This window comes from Apus apus, chromosome 2 (genome assembly GCF_020740795.1).
Source record: "Apus apus isolate bApuApu2 chromosome 2, bApuApu2.pri.cur, whole genome shotgun sequence".
Lineage (NCBI taxonomy): Eukaryota > Metazoa > Chordata > Aves > Apodiformes > Apodidae > Apus > Apus apus.
Window position 1 is genome coordinate 136702518 of NC_067283.1, and position 24834 is coordinate 136727351.

General features: G+C 36.1%; 1 protein-coding gene across 50 annotated transcripts in view; it reads left to right on the forward strand.

The window, feature by feature from the left end:
- Positions 1-24834, forward strand: part of RIMS2 (regulating synaptic membrane exocytosis 2) — a 470125-nt gene that overhangs the window by 289332 nt on the left and 155959 nt on the right. For 49 of the 50 annotated variants that reach the window (XM_051611522.1, XM_051611538.1, XM_051611532.1 and 46 more), the window contains 3 exons: positions 72-140; positions 15926-16082; positions 19762-19878. In XM_051611522.1, the coding sequence (XP_051467482.1) occupies positions 72-140; positions 15926-16082; positions 19762-19878 (343 nt within the window). The remainder of the gene's footprint in view (positions 1-71; positions 141-15925; positions 16083-19761; positions 19879-24834) is intronic. The other variant, XM_051611531.1, reaches the window with a different exon arrangement.

Here is a 24834-nt window from a genome sequence, read left to right on the forward strand (position 1 = left end):
GAGATTATTTTAAATTACAGGAAGATAAATTATAAATTTCTGATTTAATTTTATTTTTTAAATTTTTGCAGGGTCTAAAAGAATCAGTGACAGTGAAGTCTCTGATTACGACTGTGACGATGGAATTGGTGTTGTTTCAGGTATTACTGTCTAAATCTACTCTTCTATGTTCAGTAGAATGATTTCTTATTTTTAATTTATTATAATAATCGGTTTATTATGATATTTTATAACTTATTTTAATAATAATTTATAATGCATATTTAGCCACAAGATTACCAAGAGAAGGAAAAAAATAATGTGTGAGTTTCCTCAGTGATTTTATAAAATGATAAAAATAGCACCAAATAGTTGTGTTTTTTTTTTTTTTTAATTAAATGTGAAGAAGTGATTATTTTACTTTTTTTGACAGACAATTGGGTTTCATACATCCTTTAAGACTTCATGGTGGAATAATAACACTGCTAAAGATCTGAAAACTGAACATTTAAGGCAGAATGGGAGATATCTTAACAGATAATCTGTTTAATGTCAACTATTGGAATTGGGAGTTTGATGAATATTTGAGGTGAAAATTGTCAAAGAGTATTTCTCCTCCTCTTCTGAGAGAAAAGAAAATACTGTAGTCATAGCCAAAATCAGTGAAATAAGAGAATTATATCCTTTTCCTGACTAGAACAGAGAATATAATTAGAGTGTAGCCGTGTCACCTTTAAACCACTACAGGTGGCTGCTGGCACCAGCAGCGAAGGCTGCGCAGCTCAGCGTATACTCTGTTACCCTGCTGCTCTACTGAGATTTTTACCCTCCCCAGAGTAGTCTGCTTCCCTTGGTTGAGGTCTGGCTAAAATGTACACATACAGTGATTTTGTATCTCTTCCTCAGCAAAGATGGAGCAGTCTGTGCTGCCTGGTCTATGCAGCAGGTGTCCTGTCTTAAAAACTGTTGCCAGTCTGAGCTTGGATGCATTTCTGTGTTGTCTCATTGTCATCCTTGTATTTCCAGGTATTTCATGGTTATCTCTCCGGCCCTGCTAATTTTTTTACCCTGCACAAGTTACCCTTGTTCATGTTGGAACAATCTAACTTTGCAGATCCACAGTGAAACTTACTCTATCCCAAAGGAATATTTTTTATCTTTTTGGCATAAGCATTTAGATTTTTGTTAACTTCTGCTTAAAGATTTTGCTCTAAGATTTCAGCAACTTTACCAGAGACTGAATGAATGCTGTGTATGCAAGACCACTAAATTTTCTATCTTCCTTAAATAATTTATCTTCAAACAGTAATACTCTGAGTTTTCAGATTATTACCTTAAATAGAAAGATATTTAAGTCAAGCATTATTATATTCTCACTTCTGTGCTTTGTTACAAACAGAAGATATGAAGGATATGTGGCCAAAGTGGTGTGAAGTATGGGAAGCAGAGAGGCAGTGATCCTCAGAGTCCCATGTTCCTATTTACTGTACTTTCAGCCTTAGGCTAGTTTGCTTTCTTGATGTGCTTCGTAGTCACTAAGGCTTTCAGATTGCCTGTCTTCCCAAAGAGAAAGACTTTGACATTCCTGTTGGTTACTTAAATTAGAAATGTATCAAGCTAACTTTGGAGCTTAATAATAAAGGAGGAAGGAAGGGGGTTTGAAGAACATGTGTCTTGAGTGGCCAGTATGGCTCCATTTTGAAACTAAAATATTTTTGTTGTCCTGGAAAAGGTACAGAGTTTTGCAGAAGTTTTACCAGGTGCTTGAACATCAGCAAGATTCTTGTGAAAATCCTGGATTTACCATTTAATGATTTCATAAACTCCTATTTTGACAGCTTATAAAATTATGGTCTTTACAGTTCAGTGAATTAGTCTACATCCCTTACCTAAGTTTTTGATGTGCATTTAGTTCCTTTAGGATCTTTTAGCTTTTGGATTTCTGCTGACAGTTCTACACCTGAGTTGCATTTTAACTGAGACTGGCTGTGTGGGTGGAAAAGTTTTATTTTCTTTTGGTTTTGAAATATTTATTTATTGCCTTTTTTTTGTGTGCGGCTCTCACTATGTTTGCAAGTCTTTTGATTTATCCTTGTCTTGTTTTATCATCCATATCCTTCCCTTGTTTAAGATTCTTCTATTCATTTGCAGACTCATCACAATCTTGGCTTAAATATAAGCCTTCTTTGCATGAAGCCATTTGTCTTTCTTTGTTTTCTTTCTTTCTTACTACCCCAGTTCTTTCATTTTGTGTTTTCAGGTTTTATTTAACATGACACTTCACTTTGCTCTTTTTCCTTCTGCCATATAAATACTGTAATACATCAAGTATGTTTGCTAACATATGTCAGGCACTCTCAGTGATTCTTACCATAAAATTAATGCTTATTCAAACTATTTGACCTGCAAACTAAACTCCACAAACATATCAGAAGAGCAAGGATTCTTTCGATTCCTCTTTTATTTACTTGTATTCAAAACAGTGGACTCGATTACCTTTAAAAGTCACTTCTAACCCAGCTAATTCTATGATTCTGTGGTTCTGTGATTCTATGAAAACCACAGACCTTCTTTTATCTCATTTTGCGTTTCTTTATAGTTCACTGAAAGTTATATGCTGAGTTCGCCATGTTCCTGATCAAAGCTGGGATTTTCTCTTCTTCGCAACATATTTTTATATAGCTTCTCTGGTATTGGTCCCATAAGGTGAATTAATTTCATCTTTGGATAAGCTGGTGATAGGTAGAAGTACAACAATGAAAGATCTTTCTTGATGTACATTTGTAAGCAAGTTTGTGTTAGACTATACGTGCTGGAGCAGAAAGAGCTTTATAAGCTACAATTCCTTTAATTATTTTCTATGTTGAATATATCTGCAGTTGCTGTTTGTCACTGCTGTGGTACTTTTGATCTACTAATTTAATTTCCTGATGATAAAATGCTAATTCCCAGACTATTATTTTCTTTAATTTTACAAAACGTTCAAGCATCTCTTGGAAAAATGATTTATAAAAGCTTTCATTTCTGGTGGCTTGGATCTTATTCTGCTTAGATATACTTAATAAACTTCAGTCTTATGAAAGACTGAAGACTGTGTTGTTTCTGTTAATGGAAAAGGCATTTAAGAAAATGATAAACCAATTAAAAACCTTCAGTGTTTTGGTTTTTTTCTTGCTATATGGGTTGTCTACACCAGCTACTGTCAGGAAGGGTTATGATATGTTAAAAATTTAAACAAGTATGCAGAAGTGATTTTTGACCAGATTTTAAGATAACTTCTCTTCATATGCAACATACATTCATTTCATCTAGGGATCAAAATCAGTAAAGCAGAATCTCTGTTCTATTTAATCTCTGATGGATGTAATCTTAGCACAGGATCGAAGGAGAAGCACTAGCAGTTCTGGTTTTGTCTTTTAGATTGCTTGTATGTTGCCTTCAAAGCATTTAAAGCATTAATTTTACTGTCCTGAACAATAATCTTTGGCCCTCATCAGCAATTCTGTGTAGGAGCACATCAGCATCTTCACATGCCCCTTAGAATGCTCTTATCAGCTTATTGATAAAAACAATGCAGTATTTTCACATTGATTTTAGAAAAATTCCAGAGCACTTTACAAACCACTGTTACATTATCATAATGCTAACTACAATTCAGTGAAAAGCAAGGAGGTTGTTGCTTTTGCTTTTTTTATTTATTTGTTTCTATTGACCAAAGTCTAACAGGCATCACAGTTAACAAAGTTCAGTGAATACAAACTGTGATTTCTAAATAATTTTCTTCCCAGGTACTTCCTTATAATGTATGTTGAACCTGCTGTAACCTGCTGAGTACAAGTAACCTACTGAGTCTGACTTTATGAACAGAGACATGTACTGTCAAGACCATTTAATCACAAAAATCTCTCCATCTCTGTTCTAATACTTGAATATTAAGTGAGATTTTAAAGTTTAAAATTCATTTCTACACCAATATCTCATCAACGCTACATCATGTTATGAAACATTTGTAATCTGAGATCTGTTTCAACAGATGAATCCTGGAGGAATGTAAGGCAGTGAATTCTGCATAAACTCCATTACAAGTCTTTGTAGAGAAGAGTCTTCCAAGTAAAAGAATGCAATATTCAGCCTTGAGAAGGAAAGCATTTATAGTTTTTTCTCATTATGCTAAAGATAGCAAGATGTTTCAGGAGCAAGGAAGAATACAAATAAGATATTTTTTCAGAAGATGTTTAGAGCCAAGTTGATTAGAAAAAAATATAACAACCAGTAAATAAATGCTTACAGAACTTACAAAAATTATTCTGGTTTGAATAATGAGAAGGAATTATTCATTTTTTTTCTTCACTTCTCAAAACACTTGAGGACTCTTGTTCAAAAGAATTCTTCACTATCGTGTTGCAGCCTTCCCTGCAGAGGAAATAAAAGTCCTTCTCTCTAGTTGCTGATTACGTGAACTGAATTTTTATACCTGGATCTTGTTGATGATTGCTTCTCTAAAGTAGATACAGAACACACAAATACTTTGGCTACTGCTTGAAATCGACTGCCTATTGAAAGGCATCTTACAAGATTTGTACACAGAGTAGATTAAATAAAATCCTTCTAAATAAAGGATTTAACTCTAGACCTACAGCTGGCCATAAATGGGAGTCTGTAGTGCCCCAAAAGTTCAGTAACTACAGACATAAACATTGCCAAGCTTCTTCTTTTATTATATGTTGATACCCTTTACCCTGCTCTAAAATCTCTTCTTATTGGGTACTTCCTTAAGTAAAAAATTAGCTTAGTAACTATGTGTCTCAAAAATTCCCCCCAAAACTGGAAGTTAAATTCTAGCAATGTTAAAGTAGTCCTTCAGCTGACCCATTAGGTCAAGGAGTCTTTGGCCATTTTCCTTGTTTTTAAACTAATGAGGTTTATACTATTTATCATTTTAGGTCTACAGTTCTTAACACAGGAAGTTTTATCATTCTTTGAGCTTTTCCCTGTATTTTTAGTGTCACTTTTAATGTATCAATGGCAAAGTCTAGTAATACTTTTAAAATTAAAAAAACCCCAAACATTCTTTAGTAAAATTTCCTCTACTGACAAGCATCTTTTTCTTCAAACATCCAAATTCTCATAATGAATAGATTTTTTTTGATGAAAACTCGATTTATATTTTAAAAAATATGCTGTATCACTCCACTTTCAAAATAAAGGTGTCATTAAAGTCGAGGGTTTTGTTTTTTTTTCATATTGTCAGTAATTATCAGGAGCATTCTCTTCTTTGAGTAAAGTTAGGCAAATATGAACTCAGAGGGTTACTTCATGTTCTCCTACAATCCTAATATGCATAGAGTGTCAGAGGCATCAATTGATAATGGAAAGCTGAAAGGAAGTTGCATTCGTGTCAAAGACTCTCTTGATGAAGAGAGAGTACCTTCTCACATAAGGTAAAGCCTTCTTGGGATGAGTTGCAAACATGGTGAGGAGCACTTCTAAGAAGGAAATGCTCTGATAAATTCAAACTGACTATGTCAAGTGGAGGACGATTTGAGGGACTTGCTGGACAGCAGAGAACATACATGGATGAGTTCTTAAATAACAAAAAATATCTAAGTGTTTTTTTCAAGCTTTGTATGTAATTCTAGTTGTAGGGACAGTACTGAAAACTCAGCAAGCTCTGGTTTATTATTGTGTGGGAACGTTCTTCATAAACATTAACGATCAAAAGAATTGTTTCAAGTGTGATGGGACCATACATACCATTAGTGCAGTAGAGCTAAAAACACCTCTTGAGGAATTGAGTCACTATGCAGCAAGTAACCAATCGGTTCTATAGTGATGTTTCCTGGTTTCTTTCACTATGTATTAATTCTTCCCATATTTGTAGAATAAAATTTGATGCAGAAAAAATCCCCAAACCATGCATAAAGTATTTTCAGATATTAATAATTCAATGTATTTAGTCAGTTTCTGTCAGCATGTTTTCAGAGGACATCAAAACGCTGCATTTATATGTTCAAATCACCATAGTAGCAGAGCATATTTTATACAAGAACTGAATTGTCTCCAAAGTGCCCATGTGTGAAATCTTGGTGTGTTAAGCATTTCTGACAATTTGATTATGTAAGTGTTTTTAATTAGTGCTTTTTCTAAGATCAACCACAGTGAGTGTTAAAAATGAAATATCTTATGAAGAGAAAGGTTGATGCCTCAATCAAGTACAGATATTTAAGTGGAGAAAATGCTACTTAGAATCAGTAGCTGAAACAAGTCAATTGTTTTGTCTGTGATGAACAGCAATTCTAATATTGCTTTAGTAGAGCAATTTTCATACAAAGAGTTTCTCTCAAGCAAACCAAGCAGCAAGACATCTAAATTAAAAGCTTCATTAGTACTATTCAGTTGGGTTTTTTAGAGCTATTTTAGCATTGTTAATGTGAACCTCATCTTTAGAGGTTTGTGATTTTCTGTAATTTTTTTCCTGAAAGCTGCAGAATTTGATAGCAAGTTGTTAATATTCCTATTTACTGAACATGTACTCTGCAAGCAGTGTATTAGCACAGTACAGCCATACCGTGTGGATAAATGATTCAAATGTATAAATACTCTCTTAAAACAAAAAAAAATTAAAAACTTTAGCTCAGAGGAAGCTATATTTAGTGTACCTGGTAAAATCCCTCATTTGATGCGCATTATAATTTTTAATCAAATGCTCCCATGAAAAGAAGATGGTGACAGATATCTTTGTCACATGCCCATTTTTAAGGTGTCTGCAGCTCACAGGTTTTTATCACTGATTATCTCTATGCTGATTAACAATTTCTGTCTGCTCTGTCCATTGATTTATGAGGCTTGCTATAGTTATAGAGCCTTTGATTCTATGGTAATGACTTAATATTTATAGCTACAAACAGGTTCCAATGTTTATCCTGTTTTTACTACTGCTATAAATAACTATGTTTTGCTTAATAGCAGCTCCTTGGTCGGGTTGCATATACAACCTATTTTAACTGTCTATACTTTTGTTAAACAAGAAAATATTTTTATTTTCTTTCTCTAATCTTATTTCCGGGACATAGAATATTTTTGAAATTGGAAGTTAAATCATAGCTTTTTCAATCAAGAACCATAATTTTTGGAATGTCACCCATCTTGAGAAAGACACGAAAGTTTTGACTCCTGGGTAAGCAAAGCCAGCCACATTCTAGAGAGAATTATGTTCTCAAGTTAGGAGTATCAAAGTTACTACTTAATATCCCCTGGTCAATCAATCATCAATGGCAGATTTAAAGTCTGTTTAGGGTTTAGAAGAACTCCAGTGTTGATTGGTAAACATATTTATTAGAGCATTGGATGCTTCTGGGATGTACAGGTTGGTTCTAGGTGTGTTGTTAAGCTCAGTGTTACTGTCATCTTTTTGAACCTTTATAACTGAGCAACTGGCCCATTTCTCTCTCTGTGTGTCTTGTGGCTGCAGGGTAATCACAGATTGCTTGGGTTTCCTCTGAAGTTCATATGTCAATGAAAGGCACAAATTTCCTAGATACAGAAGTATTTTATTTGATGTATAGTAACTGCAACAAAAGCCTTTCAGTGAAAGAATAAACAAAGGAAAGATGATGGATGAATTCCTTCGTTATCAGCAGAGTCTCAACATAGTTAGTTCTTAAAAATTTCTTAGGTACTTTTAATATTCCTGCTGCATCCCACTGTATCCAAGGCCATTTCTTATACTTTCTAAATTTTGTGTTGGAATCCCATGCAAGTTGAAATCTAAAGGCAGAGTCTAGTATGTGCCATCTTTTTCATCTAATATGGAATGTGGCCATGGATGGCTATGTGCTTTTTAGGAAAGATCGGTCGGTGAAGCGAGGTGGTGGAGTTGCTCTTTATGTGAGAGAGCAACTAGAATGTATTGAGTTTTGTACAGGGGCTGATGAGGGGCAAGTTGAAATTCTGTGGGTAAGAATTAAAGGACAGGGTAGTATGGGTGACACAGTTGTGGGGGTCTACTATAGACCTCCTGATCAAGATGAGGAAGTTGATGAGGCTTTCTACAGGCAGCTGAAAGCAGCCTCACAACTACAGTCCTTGGTCCTCATGGGAGATTTTAACTATCCCGATATCTGCTGGAAGACTTATACAGCCAGCCTTTCACAGTCTAGGAGGTTCCTCCAATGCATTGATGACAACTTCTTAATGCAAATGGTGGATAAGCCGACTAGAAGAGGAGCGCTGCTGGATCTTGTGCTCACCAACAAGGAGGGCCTTATTGAAGCAGTGGTGGTCAATGGCAACCTTGGCTGCAGTGACCATGAGATGGTGGAGTTCAGGATCCTGTGTGGGAGGAACAGAATTTCCAGCAGGACCAGAACCCTGGACTTCTACAGAGCAAACTTCGACCTCCTCAACCAATTGTTAAGGGAAGTCCCATGGGACAGAGTGCTAGAAGGTAAAGGGGCTCAAGATAGCTGGACAATATTCAAGGACCACTTCTTGCAAGCACAGCATCAGTGTGTCCCAATGGGTAGAAAATCTAGTAAGGGAGCTAGGAGACCAGCGTGGTTAAAAAAGGAACTGCTGGGCAAACTCAAGTGGAAGAGGAAAATCTATAGATCATGGAAGGAGGGACTGGTCACTTGGGAGGAATATAGGAATGTTGTCAGGGAATGTAGGGAGGCAACTAGGAAAGCTAAGGCCTCCTTGGAACTTAACCTTGCAAGTCGGGTTAAGGACAGTAGAAAGGGCTTTTTCAAATACATAGCCAACAAAGCTAATACCAGAGGCAATATAGGCCCACTGCTGAATGAGGTGGGTGCCCTGGTGACAGAGGATATGAAGAAGGCAGAGGTGCTGAATGCCTTCTTTGCCTCTGTCTTTACTCCTGCAGGCTTTTCCCATGAGCCCCAGATTCATATAACCCCAGAAGTAGTCAAGATAGGTGAGGACATAGTAGATGAGGATTGGGTTAGGGATCAGTTGCATAATCTGGACATCCATAAATCGATGGGTCCGGATGAAATGCATCCAAGGGTGCTGAGGGAGCTGGCGGAGGTCATTGCTAGTCCACTCTCCATCATCTTCGGTAAGTCATGGGTAACTGGAGAGGTGCCTGAGGACTGGAGGATAGCAAACGTCACTCCAGTCTACAAGAAGGGCAAGAAGGAGGACCCGGGTAACTATAGACCGGTCAGCCTCACCTCCATCCCTGGAAAGATGATGGAACAACTTGTCCTTGGCACTATCTCTAGACATATCAAGGAGATGGGGGTCATCAAGAGCAGTCAACATGGTTTTACCAAGGGTAAGTCATGTTTGACTAACCTCATAGCCTTCTATGAGGAAATTACTAGGTGGATAGATGATGGTAGAGCGGTAGATGTGGTCTATCTTGATTTCAGTAAAGCATTTGACACCGTCTCCCACAGCATCCTTGTAGATAAGTTGATCAAGTATGGGTTTGATGATCAGGCAGTGAGGTGGATCAAGAACTGGTTGAAAGGAAGAAGTCAGAGAGTTGTAGTCAATGGGGCAGAATCTAGTTGGAGGCCTGTGACTAGTGGAGTCCCTCAGGGGTCGGTACTTGGACCGGTGTTGTTCAATATCTTCATCAACGACCTGGATGAGGGCACAGAATGTACCCTCAGCAAGTTTGCTGATGACACCAAGCTGGGAGGAGTGGCTGACACACCAGAAGGCTGTGCTGCCATTCAGAGAGACTTAGACAGGCTGGAGACTTGGGCGGGGAAAAACCTGATGAAGTTTAACAAGAGCAAGTGTAGAGTTTTGCATTTGGGGAAGAAAAACGCCATGCACCAGTACAGGTTGGGGGCTGACCTGCTGGAGAGCAGTGTAGGTGAAAGGGACCTGGGGGTCATGGTAGACAGGAGGATGACCATGAGTCAGCAGTGTGCCCTTGTGGCTAAGAAGGCCAATGGCATCCTGGGGTGTATTAGAAAGGGTGTGGTTAGTAGGTCAAGAGAGGTTCTCCTCCCCCTCTATTCTGCATTGGTGAGGCCACATCTGGAATATTGTGTCCAGTTCTGGGCCCCTCAGTTCAAGAAGGACAGGGAAGTGCTTGAAAGAGTCCAGCGCAGAGCCACAAGGATGATTAAGGGAATGGAACATCTCCCTTATGAGGAAAGGCTGAGGGAGCTGGGTCTCTTTAGTTTGGAGAAAAGGAGACTGAGGGGGGACCTCATCAATGTTTACAAATATGTAAAGGGTGAGTGTCAAGACGATGGAGTTAAGCTTTTTTCAGTGAAGACCAGTGATAGGACAAGGAGTAATGGATACAAGTTGGAGCATAGGAGGTTTAAGATGAATATCAGGAAAAATTTTTTTACTGTAAGAGTGACAGAGCACTGGAACAGGCTGCCCAGAGAGGTTGTGGAGTCTCCTTCGCTGGAGACATTCAAAACCCACCTGGACGCCTTCCTGTGTGATGTACTCTAGGTGACCCTGCTCTGGCAGGGGGGTTGGACTAGATGATCTTTCGAGGTCCCTTCCAACCCCTATGATTCTATGATTCTATGATTCTATGATCAGGTGGAGAAAAAATCAGTGTACAGGTGACAGAAAGACATGATGGATTCCACTGGCTGTCTCTGTGATTCAAGCACAGAAAACTGTTTCATTCTGGAACAGCAGTGGCCATGCTAAAAAGAGAAAATATAATTAACTATAATTTATAATTTTTTTAGCTATACTATTTTGATCTCTAGGTTTAGAAAGTAAAATAAATATTTTACTGGCTCTGAGGCTTGGAAATCAGCATTTAATGTAAAAATAAAGCAACAAACCAATGGAATTTTTAATTAAAAACTAAGACTTAAAAAAATTTCTCCATTCATACATAAGGAAAACTTTAAATAAATGTAGAGACTTGAGGGCAAATGAATCTTTAATCTATGATTCTGTGATTAATCTGTAATATACTTGGACCAGGTGCCTTCAAGACAGATAGTGTCAACCTGCACTCTTGGATCTGCCAAATCTGACTTCAGACAGACTTGCTTAAGTCCAAAACTGATCAGCTTGCCAAGCTCATACCTTTTGGATCTGAAAATTTTGTACCTGATTATACTTTTTTTTTTTTTTAATCTGAATGTTTTTCTTGGAATTGGCATAGTCTGAGTGATTAGTCAGCTAGCTCCTACACAAGCCTAGCAGTTTTCTGTGATTCCCAGGAAATGGAGAACAACACTTTTCATTGTAACCCTATCCAGTGATTTAAAAAAATACTCTAAGATACGTGTCAGAAGAAAATGCAGGGCTTTGGATTCCAAGTAGGTCGGAAGCATCCTCCTTACATCCTTGATTTTGATAACTGAGTTCAAAACATGGGATCTTCCATGGTCTGTAACTACATGGCTTTGTTACAGACATGATTTTTGTATAATTTTTCTGAAATACCTAATCTTCCTCATGCATGAATACAATTTAAATATTTTTCTTTACAACTTAGAATGATAAGTATACTGAAGAAACCTAAGAACCGTACTGGATCTATCCCTAAACTTCTTTCTCTCCACATTAAATACATGTTAATATTTTCTGGTATTACAATGATGAATGAAAGTAGTCAATTCTATGAGTGTTCACAGAAAGTTGTGTTTATAGTGACAGTTGTGTTCTGTGAAAATCCTATGTGGTCATTTTCAGTATGAAATAGCATACTCTGTGGCTTTGACTCCTAGTTAGTACTAATACATAACATGAAATAAGGCAGAGAGCTACATTAACTCTAGAAAAATGAAGGATTACTTTGGAAGTAGCTCATATTACTGGGCTGCCCTGCTGAAACTGCTGCTTTTCAATGTGTGACTGGTTGGCAAAAGAGGAATTTATAAATATAGTAGTGTTTTGTTTAAGTTAATTTAAAAAAATTAAGTTTATTTTCTGGAATCAAATCATAGAGCATATTAATCTTTTTTGTTTGAATGTAGCTTAACGTGAAATTTTGTTGATGCAAAATTATTAAGAGTGCTGATAGTTTCTGCCTTTTGAAATGTTATAAAGAAGTGTAGTGAAACTGTTATAAGGAAGTGTAACTAACACTACCACTGTTAGTTACCAGAAAGCATTGCTTATCTGCTTCCAGTTTAATGTAAATATTTTTATCAGTATTATACATAGTGATTTAATTCGATAGTCATAAATTTCAATTCATTGCAACAGTAATGTGCAAGTGATCAGCTACATAAATAAGTTACAGTAGGAGGAGCCTTTTTGTTTCAAAGTGATTAATTTGTTTATTTATACAGATTTTGTAAATGTAATTATTTTGATTTCCTAGTTAGCAGACAGAGTAGGGTTTTTCTTGTCTTTTGTTAATTGGTTTCCTTGCCATTCATTCAGGTAAAATACTTTATGCTATCACTCATTCCCCCTGTATTTTGGTGTCTGTACATAGCAATTATTGTATAAAACTGCTGATTTAAAGGTGAGATTTATTTATTTAAAGGATTTTCCGGTTTCTTTATATTACTGCTCTTCATTATGTTTTCATCTTAAAATGCTACAAATACTTCCTTTGTATGCAGAATACCAAGAACCATCTTTGCATTTTGTACCTACGTAGATATGGATTATTAGGATAATAACAGGCAATATTCTGTCACAGAGTAATTCATGTTTATTATTACATATATAAGTTCATAGTAACTTGCTTTTGATGTACGTGTGTGGTAGGTTGACCCAGGCTGAACACCAAAGCAGCTCTATCAAGTGGAGGGAAAATAAGAAAAAAGGCTCATGGGTGGAGATAAGGAGAGTGGGAGATCACTCACCATTTATAGTCACGGGCAAAACAGACTCACACGAAGTAGTTTAATTTATTAAAAATCAAATCAGGTAATGAGAAATAAAAAACAAATCTTAAAACACCTTTTCCCTACTCCTTCCTTCTTTCCTGGTCCAACTTCAGTCCCTATTGCTCTACATCCTCCCCCCCAGTGGCTCAGGCCATGGGAAATAGGAATTGTGGTCAATTCATCATATGTTATCTCTGTTGCTTCTTTCTCCTCAGGGGAAAGATTCTTCATGCTTTCCCCTGCTCCCGTATAGGAGTTAGTCCTCCATGCACTTCTCCAATGTGAGTCCTTCCCACAGGCTGCAGTTTTTCACAAACTGCTCCAGCATGGGTCCATTCCATGGGTCCATTCCATGGGTCCCCAGGTCCTGCCAGGACCCTGCTCCAGCACAGGCTTCCCACAGGGTGACACCCTCCTTTGGGCACCCATCTGCTTCCCATGTGGGGCCCTCCATGCACTGCAGGTGGATATCTGCTCCACTGTTAACCTCCATGGGCTGCAGAGGCATAGCCTGCATCACTATGGTCTTCTCCATGGGCTGCAGGGAAATCTATGCTCTAGCACCTTGTGTGCTAGGACCCATGCTCTGGAGCACCTCCTCCCCCTCCTTCTTCACTAACCTTGGTGTCTGCAGAGTTTTTGCTCTCATGTATTCTCACTCCTCTCTCCATCTGCTTTTCCACTGCAGTTTTGTTTTTCCCATCACCATTGCGGGCTGGCTCGGCCTTGGCCACTGGCAGGTCCATCTTTGGAGCAGGCTGGCATTGGCTCTATTGGACACGGGTGAAACTTCAGCCAGCTTCTCACAGAAGCCACCCCTGTAGCCCCTTCACTACCAAAACCTGGCCACACAAACCCAATACACAAACAATGTGTTTTCAGATTATGCCTTCCTGGAGGCAACTTTATATTTTCTCCAAATGTATCAACTTATCCTTTAAAGATTAAAATCTTTCATCCACTTCAAGACTATCTTTAGAAATCTGTTTATTTCTTGTTGCTATTTACAATAATTTTCTATTAATATTATCAGCAAAAAAATTAAAAATACTAACCATTGTCAGAATAAGTTGTTCACTGTGAGCTTAGAAAATATATGCATTGTAAGGATGCTGTTTGCAATTAATCACCTATTTTCATAGTAAAAAAATGAGCCTTTCTAAATTATCCCAATTTCTGTTGGTCTTTTTTGCAGAAAATATGGAGTATTGTTTTATTTCAGTGTATGGTAAGATAGCCTAATTACTACTGGTTGTGTTAGAAGATTTCTTACTCTGTACACAGTGCATTTTAATCAATTCAGTGAACCACATAGCTTTTTGTTTTAGGGATATATACCATAAATTAAAACCTGTAAATTATAAAAAATAACACTAAGAACAGGAAAATAACTTCTAGTCCATCAAAAAACAGTCTGCAGAGCTCTCACTTGTGGCCTTCACTCTCAAAATTAGTTACAGCCCTTTTGCTCTCTGGGGTAGCAGATTGAGGACTACAAAGCTCCTCGTGGGTCTCCTGTATTCCCTTAGTTTCCCATTTCCTACCTGTGCAGTTTTTCTTTTGGTGACATCTCGAACAGAGTCTTCAAAGAACCTGCAGAATGATCCTCTTCATTTTCCTGCTTCTCTGTGCTCTACAATGCATTTCATGTTCTTCCAGCTTCCAGACAAATTAAAATAAATATCTCATATGTTCTTCCACTGATTTCCCTAGAATTGCTGGCTTTATTCATAAGAAGCAGTTCTCTGTGCCTTATTTTTGTACTGAGAAAAATATTTGCTTAGTGTACAAACTGGCAAATAGCTCATGGTTTTGCTTAATTAAGACACATCTTCTTGCTTTGTTAAAATTTTTATTTTAACACTATTGAGCTTTCAGCTGTTACTTTAGCTTTTTCTTTTTTAGTTAAAGAATTGCAGATTGAATACCAGACTGACTTGCAAAAACTTCATTCAGACATCTTCTTTACTGGTTAGCAAACAACAACCTGTTTCAAACAGAGATAAAATTTCCCTTGTCACTCCCTTGGTGATATCAACCAGAGCTGTGTTTAACTGGTCCTTGTATGCTTAATCAGTGCATATGCTAACTAATAAGTATACTTCATACATGGTTGGAAAGATACTTAGTTACTATCTTCAGTGCAAAAAGTCAGTTGTATTAGTTGTCATAGCCACTAGGAGCTCTCTGAAGACCTAATTTTGCAAAACATTATAATCAGGTTAAGATTTGCAATTCTTCCGTTTCTTATCATTGTATATTAATTTGAACGTAACATATTTTATGGAAACTTCTTTGAAATTGCTGTATATCTGGCATCTTCTTTTCTCAGAGAGTATTGCACACTGGGACAGTGAATTCAGCTTTTTCAATTAGATGCAAACAGTTGTTTTTAATATACTCAGCTTTTACAAAAGATTTTTCTTAAAAGCCTGAGTAGCTTTTGAGCTATTGTAGCTGGTAAGGCTTTTGCTTAGACCATTTATACCTTCTATTATCCTAATTCAAGATTAGGTCCAGGATGTAAGCAGGTATCTGTGTGGCCTTAGCTCACATATTTATGGAGGAATAATATTGTTTAAGTTCAGAACTGTGAAAGAACTCTGATGTCATTAAGTCATTGTTTCTGAAATACAAATCTTTCTTGAAGACAAACTCTGTATGTGACCCCATATTCCCTATCCCAGTTTTTTTAACTGAACTTTGGATTAGTTTTGAATACTGGGTAAATATGTTTGAAGAATTATCCACGATCATTACAGTAACATTTCAATTAAAATGCAATAATAAATTCTGTGTGTTATTCTAAGGAAAAAAAAGGACAGTTTTATTATTAATGCATCATATTGACCACAAATAAATGGTACATTTGGATATTTTTATTATTATAAATCCCGAGTTTAGTGCATGACAATTTATTTCTAGACTTATAAAGTGTAACTATAGGAATGATAGTTGTGATTCAGTAGAACAACAAGAAACAGGTTTAGGTATTATTTTTAATAACAAAACCCAAGAAGACATGGTAGCATTCTTGGTCAAGTTTCATCTTTTTTCATGCTTCTATCTACTACAGATATGGTAGGAAATTAAAAAGTGCAATTTTAGATTCATTAAATATTTGCCTTTCTTTTTAGATTATCGACATAATGGGAGAGATCTTCAAAGTTCAACGCTATCAGTGCCAGAACAAGTCATGTCATCTAATCATTGCTCTCGATCAGGGTCCCCTCACCGTGGAGATAGTATAGGACGGACTAGATCGTGGTCTCCCAGTGTCCCTCCCCCACAAAGGTAAACTGTTACTTAACTATGCAGGTGTCTACAGCAGGTATATAAATTTAAGTGGTATTGATCCTGTAACAATACTGGAAGGAATCTCCAGAGTTTCAAAATGGCGATGAATTAGTTAGATCTTATGAAATTCTGTAAAGCCAGTAATGTTTCTTTTCTTACATTATACTGAAGTGCCAAAGCTCACCTGATTTTGTCTTATTTTTCATAAAAAATCAGTACATTCTAATCTAATGAAATAAAAATATTTCTCCAGATTTTAGCTATTTAGAAGGTGCTATGTGTTATAGCATGTGATGGTTTGACATTTTATTAGCATTCATTTGTCAGTGGCTGTTTTCAACCTTTTTGTCTGTGTAGAATTAAGTTCCAGGAGAGATATACTTCCTCCCCACAGGAGCTTTCTTTGTACTACTTTTTTTCAAACACTTGAAGAACCAAGAATGAATTGTCACACATACAGTTTTATACTGAAAAATGTCAACTCTTTATCTTAGAAGGCCTCTGACAACTATTTATCTTGTGAATCAAAGATCAGGACATTGCTTCCAAAACCTAGTTTGGATAATGACTACTACTTTATTGAATACACTGCTTAAGACAGGATTAATAATTTTACTGCATGGCTAAGATTTCTTAAGAGGAAGGAGGTTAGGTGTAAAGGGAAATGAAGTCTGTTTTGCGGCATTTTTGTCACTATGTATGGGTAGATTTCCAGCTGGTGTAATTCAGCTGGAATCTTCTTTGCCCGTAATGCTCACAATTACTATTTAGTACCAAAAATCTGGCATCCAGTATTTCCTGTCAGGTACATTTCTTCTACAGCAATTCTGATTCTCTTGTGTTCTGCTTTATTTTCTGTTATCCTTGTTGTTTTAGTTAACTTAAAATTCTCTTGGCTTCATATTCTGTTACTTACGTGTTTACTTACCATTTCCTCTAACAGATACAGACTAAATGATATCCTTTTGCAGTAGTGAGGTGTTAGGATCCCAAATTATTCCATATCATCACAGACAGCTAACAGGCAGAAGCTGTAAGTTTCTACTTAAAGTCTAAACCCCTGACTTTAAAAGAGATATAAATAGTAGACACAGAAGGATCTATTCTGATTTCTACTATACTGATTTCAGTCTAATTGCCTATGCTAAATCTCTTGGGATTACGTGTCTTGGACATAGACATAACCGTGAGAAAAATCTCTTTGTGTCTGTGTTTGTGCCTTCCTGTGTGTGTGCGTGCTGTGTGCAGTTTGGGCAGAACTTTTATCCAAGCTAAGTAACTGATAGTTGCTTAACACCATTGAAAAGCCTTATCTTAATTTTCTTGTAGTTTTGCATTTCTTTCCATATATGAAACGTTTTTACTTCCTGACTTCCCTAAAGCCAAATTTTTAACTATATTTCAGCTGTCTCCTACAGTGTAATAAGCAAATTTATGAAATATTCCCCTGCATTTATTTGAGGATTTTTCGAGTCCAGAGAATTGGGTTGCCAGAACTTGATAATTTGTAGAAAACCATAATCATTGTGTTGCAGAAATGTCTTTTTTAATTCTAATTAAAATCGAGGTATATTCGGCAAAGCATAAACATTATTAATCACATTTGCACCATGTTTAATTGAGTTTGTTACATATGTGCTGCTATAGACACGTTCTAACTGCAGTAAGCATGCTGAATGCCCAGAGATCTCCCAATTACTGGTTGATGCCTCAGTAGGCTGGAGCTTCTGGGCCATACAAGTGCTGTTGTATCTTAGAAGCCATTTTGTAGTCCTCAGTCATTCTCCTAGCTTTTGTTAATAAATTCCACTAAAGCCACTTTGCATAGTAGCTGACAATTTGCTACTACTGTTGTAATGTTTTCAGCTAATATAGTGAATGGACTGTTATCCTCTCAGTAGATAAGAATGGAGTTTAGACTATGGCGGGCACATAATGTTTGGCTTTTTCTAAGACCATGTATTTGAAAAAGCAAGATGAAGATAACTACAGAAAAAGGCCAAGCTGAAAGGGTGTGGTAGATTTAGTAGGATGCTCATTGCTCTTTACCACCTGTAATGACACCTTTTTGCCTGCTTGCCTGTTATCTTGCTGCACTGTTCGTGTTCCATGAACTGAAAGGAAGTTCCAAAGAAGTGAAGACATATGTTGTGAAAGCAACTTTTCTTATAGAACAGGCTCCATTGGAGAAAGAACGCCATTTTCTGTTAAATGGTAAATCTGGCTGGCAAAGATTTACATTCTTAGCAGAGTGAAACAGAGCTGAAATGGTAGTAACACTTGGAAGTAGAAGTATAGTTGTGCAGAAGTTAAAAGGCAGCATGAAGTCAGAATCTGATATAATACAGACATTTAAAGAAGAAATTATTTATTTAGAAGAGTAAGCCAATAACAATCTTATTGAAAGTTATTTAAGCAGACAGGAGGATACTGAGTTTTCAGGACAAAGGCATATAATCAGTTTTGTCAGGAATTTGATTGTGTGGGCTGACAGCAAAGGTCAGGAAGTTTTGCAAAGAAATGGCAGTTTGAAAAAGCTTAAATATTTAACTCCAAAAAGAGAGGTGAGTAGAATAAGACAATAATACTAAAAACAGAACAAAAACCCCAAGATTTTTTCTTTGGAACCTGAACAAAAAGAGAGATTCTGAAGAAAAGAGTCAGATAAAAACTAGAATTCAGAAAGGAGAAATGAGAATTGGTAGTTGAGAAAACTAAAAATATTAAGAAAGAACAGCAGAGGAGTCCTGTCTGTGTCCTTTTTAGAGTATGATTACACATGAAAAAGTTCAATGACAGGGTAAAAGCTATACTGGATTTTATATCATTTTTGGTATTAATAAGGGGGTTAAAGATGTATAGAGAAGTTGCAGGAAAGAGTTGTAGAGCAGAATGTAGAGTTACACTCACTTTTAATACATAATGTAAAGTTTACTAGCCAGAGTGTGACTCTGTAAAAGCCAGGGTAGAGAAATGCTTCAAGAGAAATGAAGTAGAGCTGAAGGCAAAAGATCATGTGCAGTGCCACATCTTGGTAACACTTATATGCAGAAATAAACAACAATACGGCAGCAGCACTGAAGGTTACACATACAGGTTAACACTAATTAGGAACTGGCAGATGACAGAGGATAAGGATGACATGTGCCAAAAGGGCAGACAGTGGCAAGGAAGGACACAGGAAATATATAGTAGAAAAGTGGTAAGAAAAAATGAGGCCCACATTAGGGAAGCCTGTGGAAATGACAGAAGGCAGAAGAATGTATTGGTCTAAAATCTAAATTTGTGTGGAGGAAAACATGCAAACTGTTATTTTCAAATCTATACAAAACAACTGTTTTAATTATCCAATAATCATTAACTCCTGTCAGTTAACATTAGTCTACAAAGACTAATGAAATTTTGTCTAAAATTAACTTTTTAATTAAACAAAAAAGTTACCCTCCTGTTTCCAGAGCAAACAAACATTGAAACAAAAGGAAAATGCCATAGCACAGATTTAGCCCATTTTTCTGTAGGAGAAAATTGTTTTACCATGGGATTTAAAATTATGTGTGAGTAAATGTATGCAAAAGATAGGTCAGTACCACCGTGTTCACTAATAATTGTACAAACCAGTGAGGGGATGTGATCCGGGCATACCCAGAACTCAGAATTTGATGTCTTTTATCCTTAGTCGGAATGTGGATCAGGGACCTCGAGGGACTCGATCTACTCCTGTGCATTACAATACCCTGAACCGAATGGACAGACATCGTGTTATAGATGACCACTACTCCCCGGACAGAGAGAGGTAAATATCTGACTGGAATTAGAAACAGCTGCACTCATCAACATGAATTACTTTAGCTTGGTAGCTCACTGAAGTAAATAGCAAAATTACTTACCTAATCCCACAGATGAACATCACTCATTTATCCGCTGGTTACATGATGTACATTATGAAACATAAAGTGCACGCAAGGCTGACAAATCTGTCAAGTTAGTATATCTTTGCCAAGAGGTAACCTGAAAAATCTGTAAGAAATTGTACCATATAAGAGACAAATATCTTAGTTAACTTTTAATAAAAATATTTTTATGTAGTATATTAACAAATTCTTTAACTGTTGAGTATCTTTTAAAAATCTAAAAGTAGATTTGATGTTTTTTGCTGCAGAATATAGAGGCATAAAAATGGATAATTTCAGTTCAGTATTAATATTTTAGTCCCACTAGTTACAGTGCAATTTGCAGACATAACAAAAGTATGTTGTAGCACTGTGTTTGTCTTTTCCCAACTTTGAGCTGTTTTTTTTGTGAAAAAACAAAACATGATGGTGGTGTGTTTTAGAATAAAGTTGGGGTCTTTGTGTTTAGAGGCACATCTTACCTAATGTTTTGCCTAATGGAGATTTCCAACGAGTGAGCACAGCTGTAGCAACCTCTATGAATTTTAATGACATAAAAGACTTGCAGGCAATATTTAGCTAATGTATTTAAATTTTCTAAATTAAATTGTGGTTGTGCCTTCGTGACATTAAAAAATATTGACAAGATCTTTCCTACCTCAATGTCTTCAGGTCAGAAAATCAAAAGGAAAAGTGGTTTATACCTTTAATTTTGAAAATATTCCAGCTTCTTATACACCAAGTTGAAAACCTGCACATTATAATTAGAGAGGCACGACTGCTGTTGTATTTCATAATTGGATATAGCAAAGAGTTATACAGATGTATTTTGTAACCTTACTGAATGTTATGGGGCTGGTACTTGGAGTTAATACTTTTACAGTTGATTATTACAGGTTATTCCTCAAGTGACATCAAACCACGTAATGGGTGCTGCTACCTGTAATGCAAACAATTTAAGAAATCAGTGGCATTTTGTTAGCAATATTGAATAGAAAAGGTAAATATGTGTTAAAAGAACATTAATGTAATGGTCAATGATTGCAAGGAACGTAAGATAAAGTTCTTCACAGGTAAAATTTTATTAATTGTTCCTAATTAGGTATATTAGAAAAAAGAATACCAAAAAAACCCACACCCAAAACAAAAAAAACAAAAACAAAAAACCACAAACAAACAAAAAACAAACAAACAAAACCAAACAAACAAAACCAACCACCCAACCAAACAAAACCAAAAAAACAAACCCCAGGGATATTTATTCAGGTGATTTGTAATTCAATGTGACCAAGAAAAGTCAAATGGTCAGAAAGGTAAGATACAGAAATGCAATCAAGTATTTATCACCCAGAATAATTGTATTCATTATAAGTTTAAGAGATCATAGCTCAACCTCTTTGAGCATTAAACTATTTAATGTTCTTATTTAAGTTACATAAAAGAAGAATTCTGTAGATTTGGCTCATAAGGCTATCTGATTTTCAAGCAGAGGGCAGTAAGTTAAGGGTTCTGAGCTGTTTCCTTAAAAGAAAATAACAGAATGTTTTTTTGGTATCATATTATGTTGATTTTTAGACCATTCATCCTTGAAATAGGATGTAAACTTATCCTTAGAGTCTTTATATGCCTTATGGAATACTCCTGCTTTGTTCACCATGCGCATTAACTTGCTGCCTCCAAGATAAACGCATAGCAGTGAAAGGTGGCTTGAGGTACAGCACTGTGATATTTCACTATCACTTCAGTGAAATAACCTATACTGGACTGCCTTGGTTTAGAGTAAGAAAATAGTTTTTTTTAGAATATGTCAGAAAAAGGATGAGAGAAAGTTGTTGGTAATGAGATACTGGCTTTTCACGCAACCATTCTAGATGAATAGGTGTTTGCTTGTTAGGTGTTCTCTGAATCTCTGAACACACGTTTATACTTTGTCTGTGTTTTCCAAAACATACACACAGATTCTCCAGTTCGTATATGATGAGTGGTTGCCTGTGTAATTAGGCTGTGGGCTCCTTGTGCCTCTATTGCAACATACAGTCTCTGAAGCATATTGTTTCTAGGCAACACTCGAGATAATAAAAAAAGTGAATATTTGCGGAACTGTCAGTGTTACATCATAAAAAACAATGGTGTGTAAACAAATCCCTAAAGTAACTCTTTAATGATACTGATTCTGAAAACTGCTTCAGCTGCAGGCACTTTGAAAAAGTGGAAAACCTAAACCTTTGTATAGCTTTATACTCTCTCTACTTGTCACCCTTGTTTTGTTCCACACTTACCTCTGCAAAAAAACCAACACCACACTTTGCTTTCCCACAGCTCTGGTGGTTTGTTCTTTCCATGATCCATATATCCCTTGGAGCTGTTTGCAAAAAAGGGACTTCGAAAAAGTACCTTCTTGTAGACATGGCTCAGTTGCTAGCTTAAAATGTAACTGAGAATATGAGTTACAAAATTATTTCCTTCCTTTTCTAGATAATTCCACATAAAGTTCTATAGAGTGTAAGGCACTAAGGAGTTAGTGGGAACAACATGCAAAAATGTCTAATGTCCTCAAGTCTAGTGGAAATGTAAACTTTCCTTCAAAACTAAATGCATAGTTAAAAATGAAATTCAAATTATCTTTCAAAAGGTTAAAGACATAATAATTCAAATTTGTTGTGAGGTAATTATAATTTCAAACACCAAGCATTTTAAATATATAAAATGCTGCTATCAGTCATATACTGATTTTAGTTGACAGCATGAAGTGACACTTAAAATTTGTATTTTGTGCTGTATTATAAAAAAATTCAGAATTGTACTGTGTATATTGGTGACTCAAAGTTTAACTTTCTTTGTTTCAGGCTGTTGAAAATGGTTGTGTTTTTTCAAACATTTCTCAAAGTAAATGCCAAAGTACATGCCAAAAATTGTGATTATTATAATTAAGCCAGTGAAGACCAAAATAATTTGCTGTTATCTAACTATACATATTAGATAACATATAATAAGCTGCTTCCATTATTTAATACCATATTAGATGTGACTGAGAGCAATATAAAAACTACATCTGTAAAAGGCATCTTACACTGGCAGTTGCTTTATCTATAAGGAGCAGGCTTCTCATTCAACATTCTTCATAGCTAGGTGCCAGATTATGTCAAACTAGAAGACGAGTTTTTTGAGACATTGCACTATAGTAAAATCCAGAAAAATCCACAGATTATTTTTTTTTTTACATTCTTTATTAAAGCTGAATAATATGTAACTAAACAGTCATTTTATTTTACAGTACAATAATTTAAGCCTATATTACAAATACAAAGACATCGCAGAGTGTACTAGGTACCTGATGCTTTATGTGGAAATTCTGGGATAATTTTTAGTTTTTGATTGTGTATGGCATATTGGTACATACCATGGATATGCAATGTCATTGTTTCTTTGCTTCTTCAAATATGCAGTAAAGTTAAATAAATGCATTGCCAAAAATTTGCTTATAGCTATGTTATAAAATGTATGCATCAACTTAAATCTCAGTAATTGCAGTGTTTCATACATTTTTTTCTCTCCTTCCAAAATTTTACTATGTTCTCTAATAGTATATTGCATTCCTAATTATTTTGTATATCTGTGCCTAAAATCACAACTAAAAAACATACTAGAGATTGTACTAGTAGGGATTCCTATAAGTAAGATTGTCCTACACTTTCCTTTGACAAATTCTGTTTTCAGTTATTTATGATGTTGGCACATGTGATTTCCTTTCCCAGGGCTCCCAGTCATGAACCCTAATGGATTAACTGCTGAAAGGATTGCAGCCTGAGCACACTGACATGGTTTAGCCTTGTAGTAAAGATGCTAGAGAGAGTTTTCTCTCTAGCTGCTGTTATTTCCAGTGGGCACATTACCTAACAGTGAAATCACTGTTAAATTGAACAATTATCTGCACCAGCCAGCTTGGTGCCTCCATACATCCACGGACCAATGGTACCTGCCAACAGAGGGATGGAGCAGGGAGGTGGCAAGAGAAGTGCAGTCCTGCAAATATAGCTACATCTCTAAGGGCTCACAATTCAGGATCTTGAAGCTGAATTAAAAACTAAACCATTGATGTGACATAAAGCATCCAGAACATAATTGCTGGAAAAACTATTGAATTTTATACATACAGAAATTTTGTTCCCTACTTTAAAAAATCTTAGCAATTAAATACATCTCTTCTGTCAATCTTTTCTATAAAATGTAATGGGAAATTATATAGCCAGTGTTTTATTCTTGAATGGCTTTTGCCACTTTCTAAGACTTGAGTGCTTGACTTCACATTTTGTTTATGTAGTTTTTATGTGGGGATTCCCAGGTGTTTATGAAGCAACATGGAAAACATTCTACCACAGAGCACATTAACTCCTGCTTTGTTCAGATGAGGGTCTACACTTTTAGAACCATATCATTGGCCCCGCTCGTTTGGAAAAAATAACTAATTGTAGTAGTTGCTTACTATCAGACAAGTAAGCTGCTAATTGGAAGTGTAGTACACTTGAAGTCACATCATTTTATTAGTTCCAGCCTTCTCATCCCTTGAGCAATTCTGCACTCAGTCTTACAGCCCTAACTGCTTCCCAGGCCCAGTTTTTTACTTAATTCCTTCCCACAACATTTACCATAAATTTCATATGCCAGTCCTCTCCTCTACCACTTTCAATGGCTCTTTTCCCCGTAACTTTCCAGCCAGTCGACCCAGGGAGGCACTGTTTCTTACTTTTCAGACTGATTAAGTTAATTAGTGTTTTTTCACATCACTAGATTTTCAGAAAATCATAACACGAAAAGTCTGTGAATATCTGGTTAAAGGCAAATTCATACCAGTAAAAAAA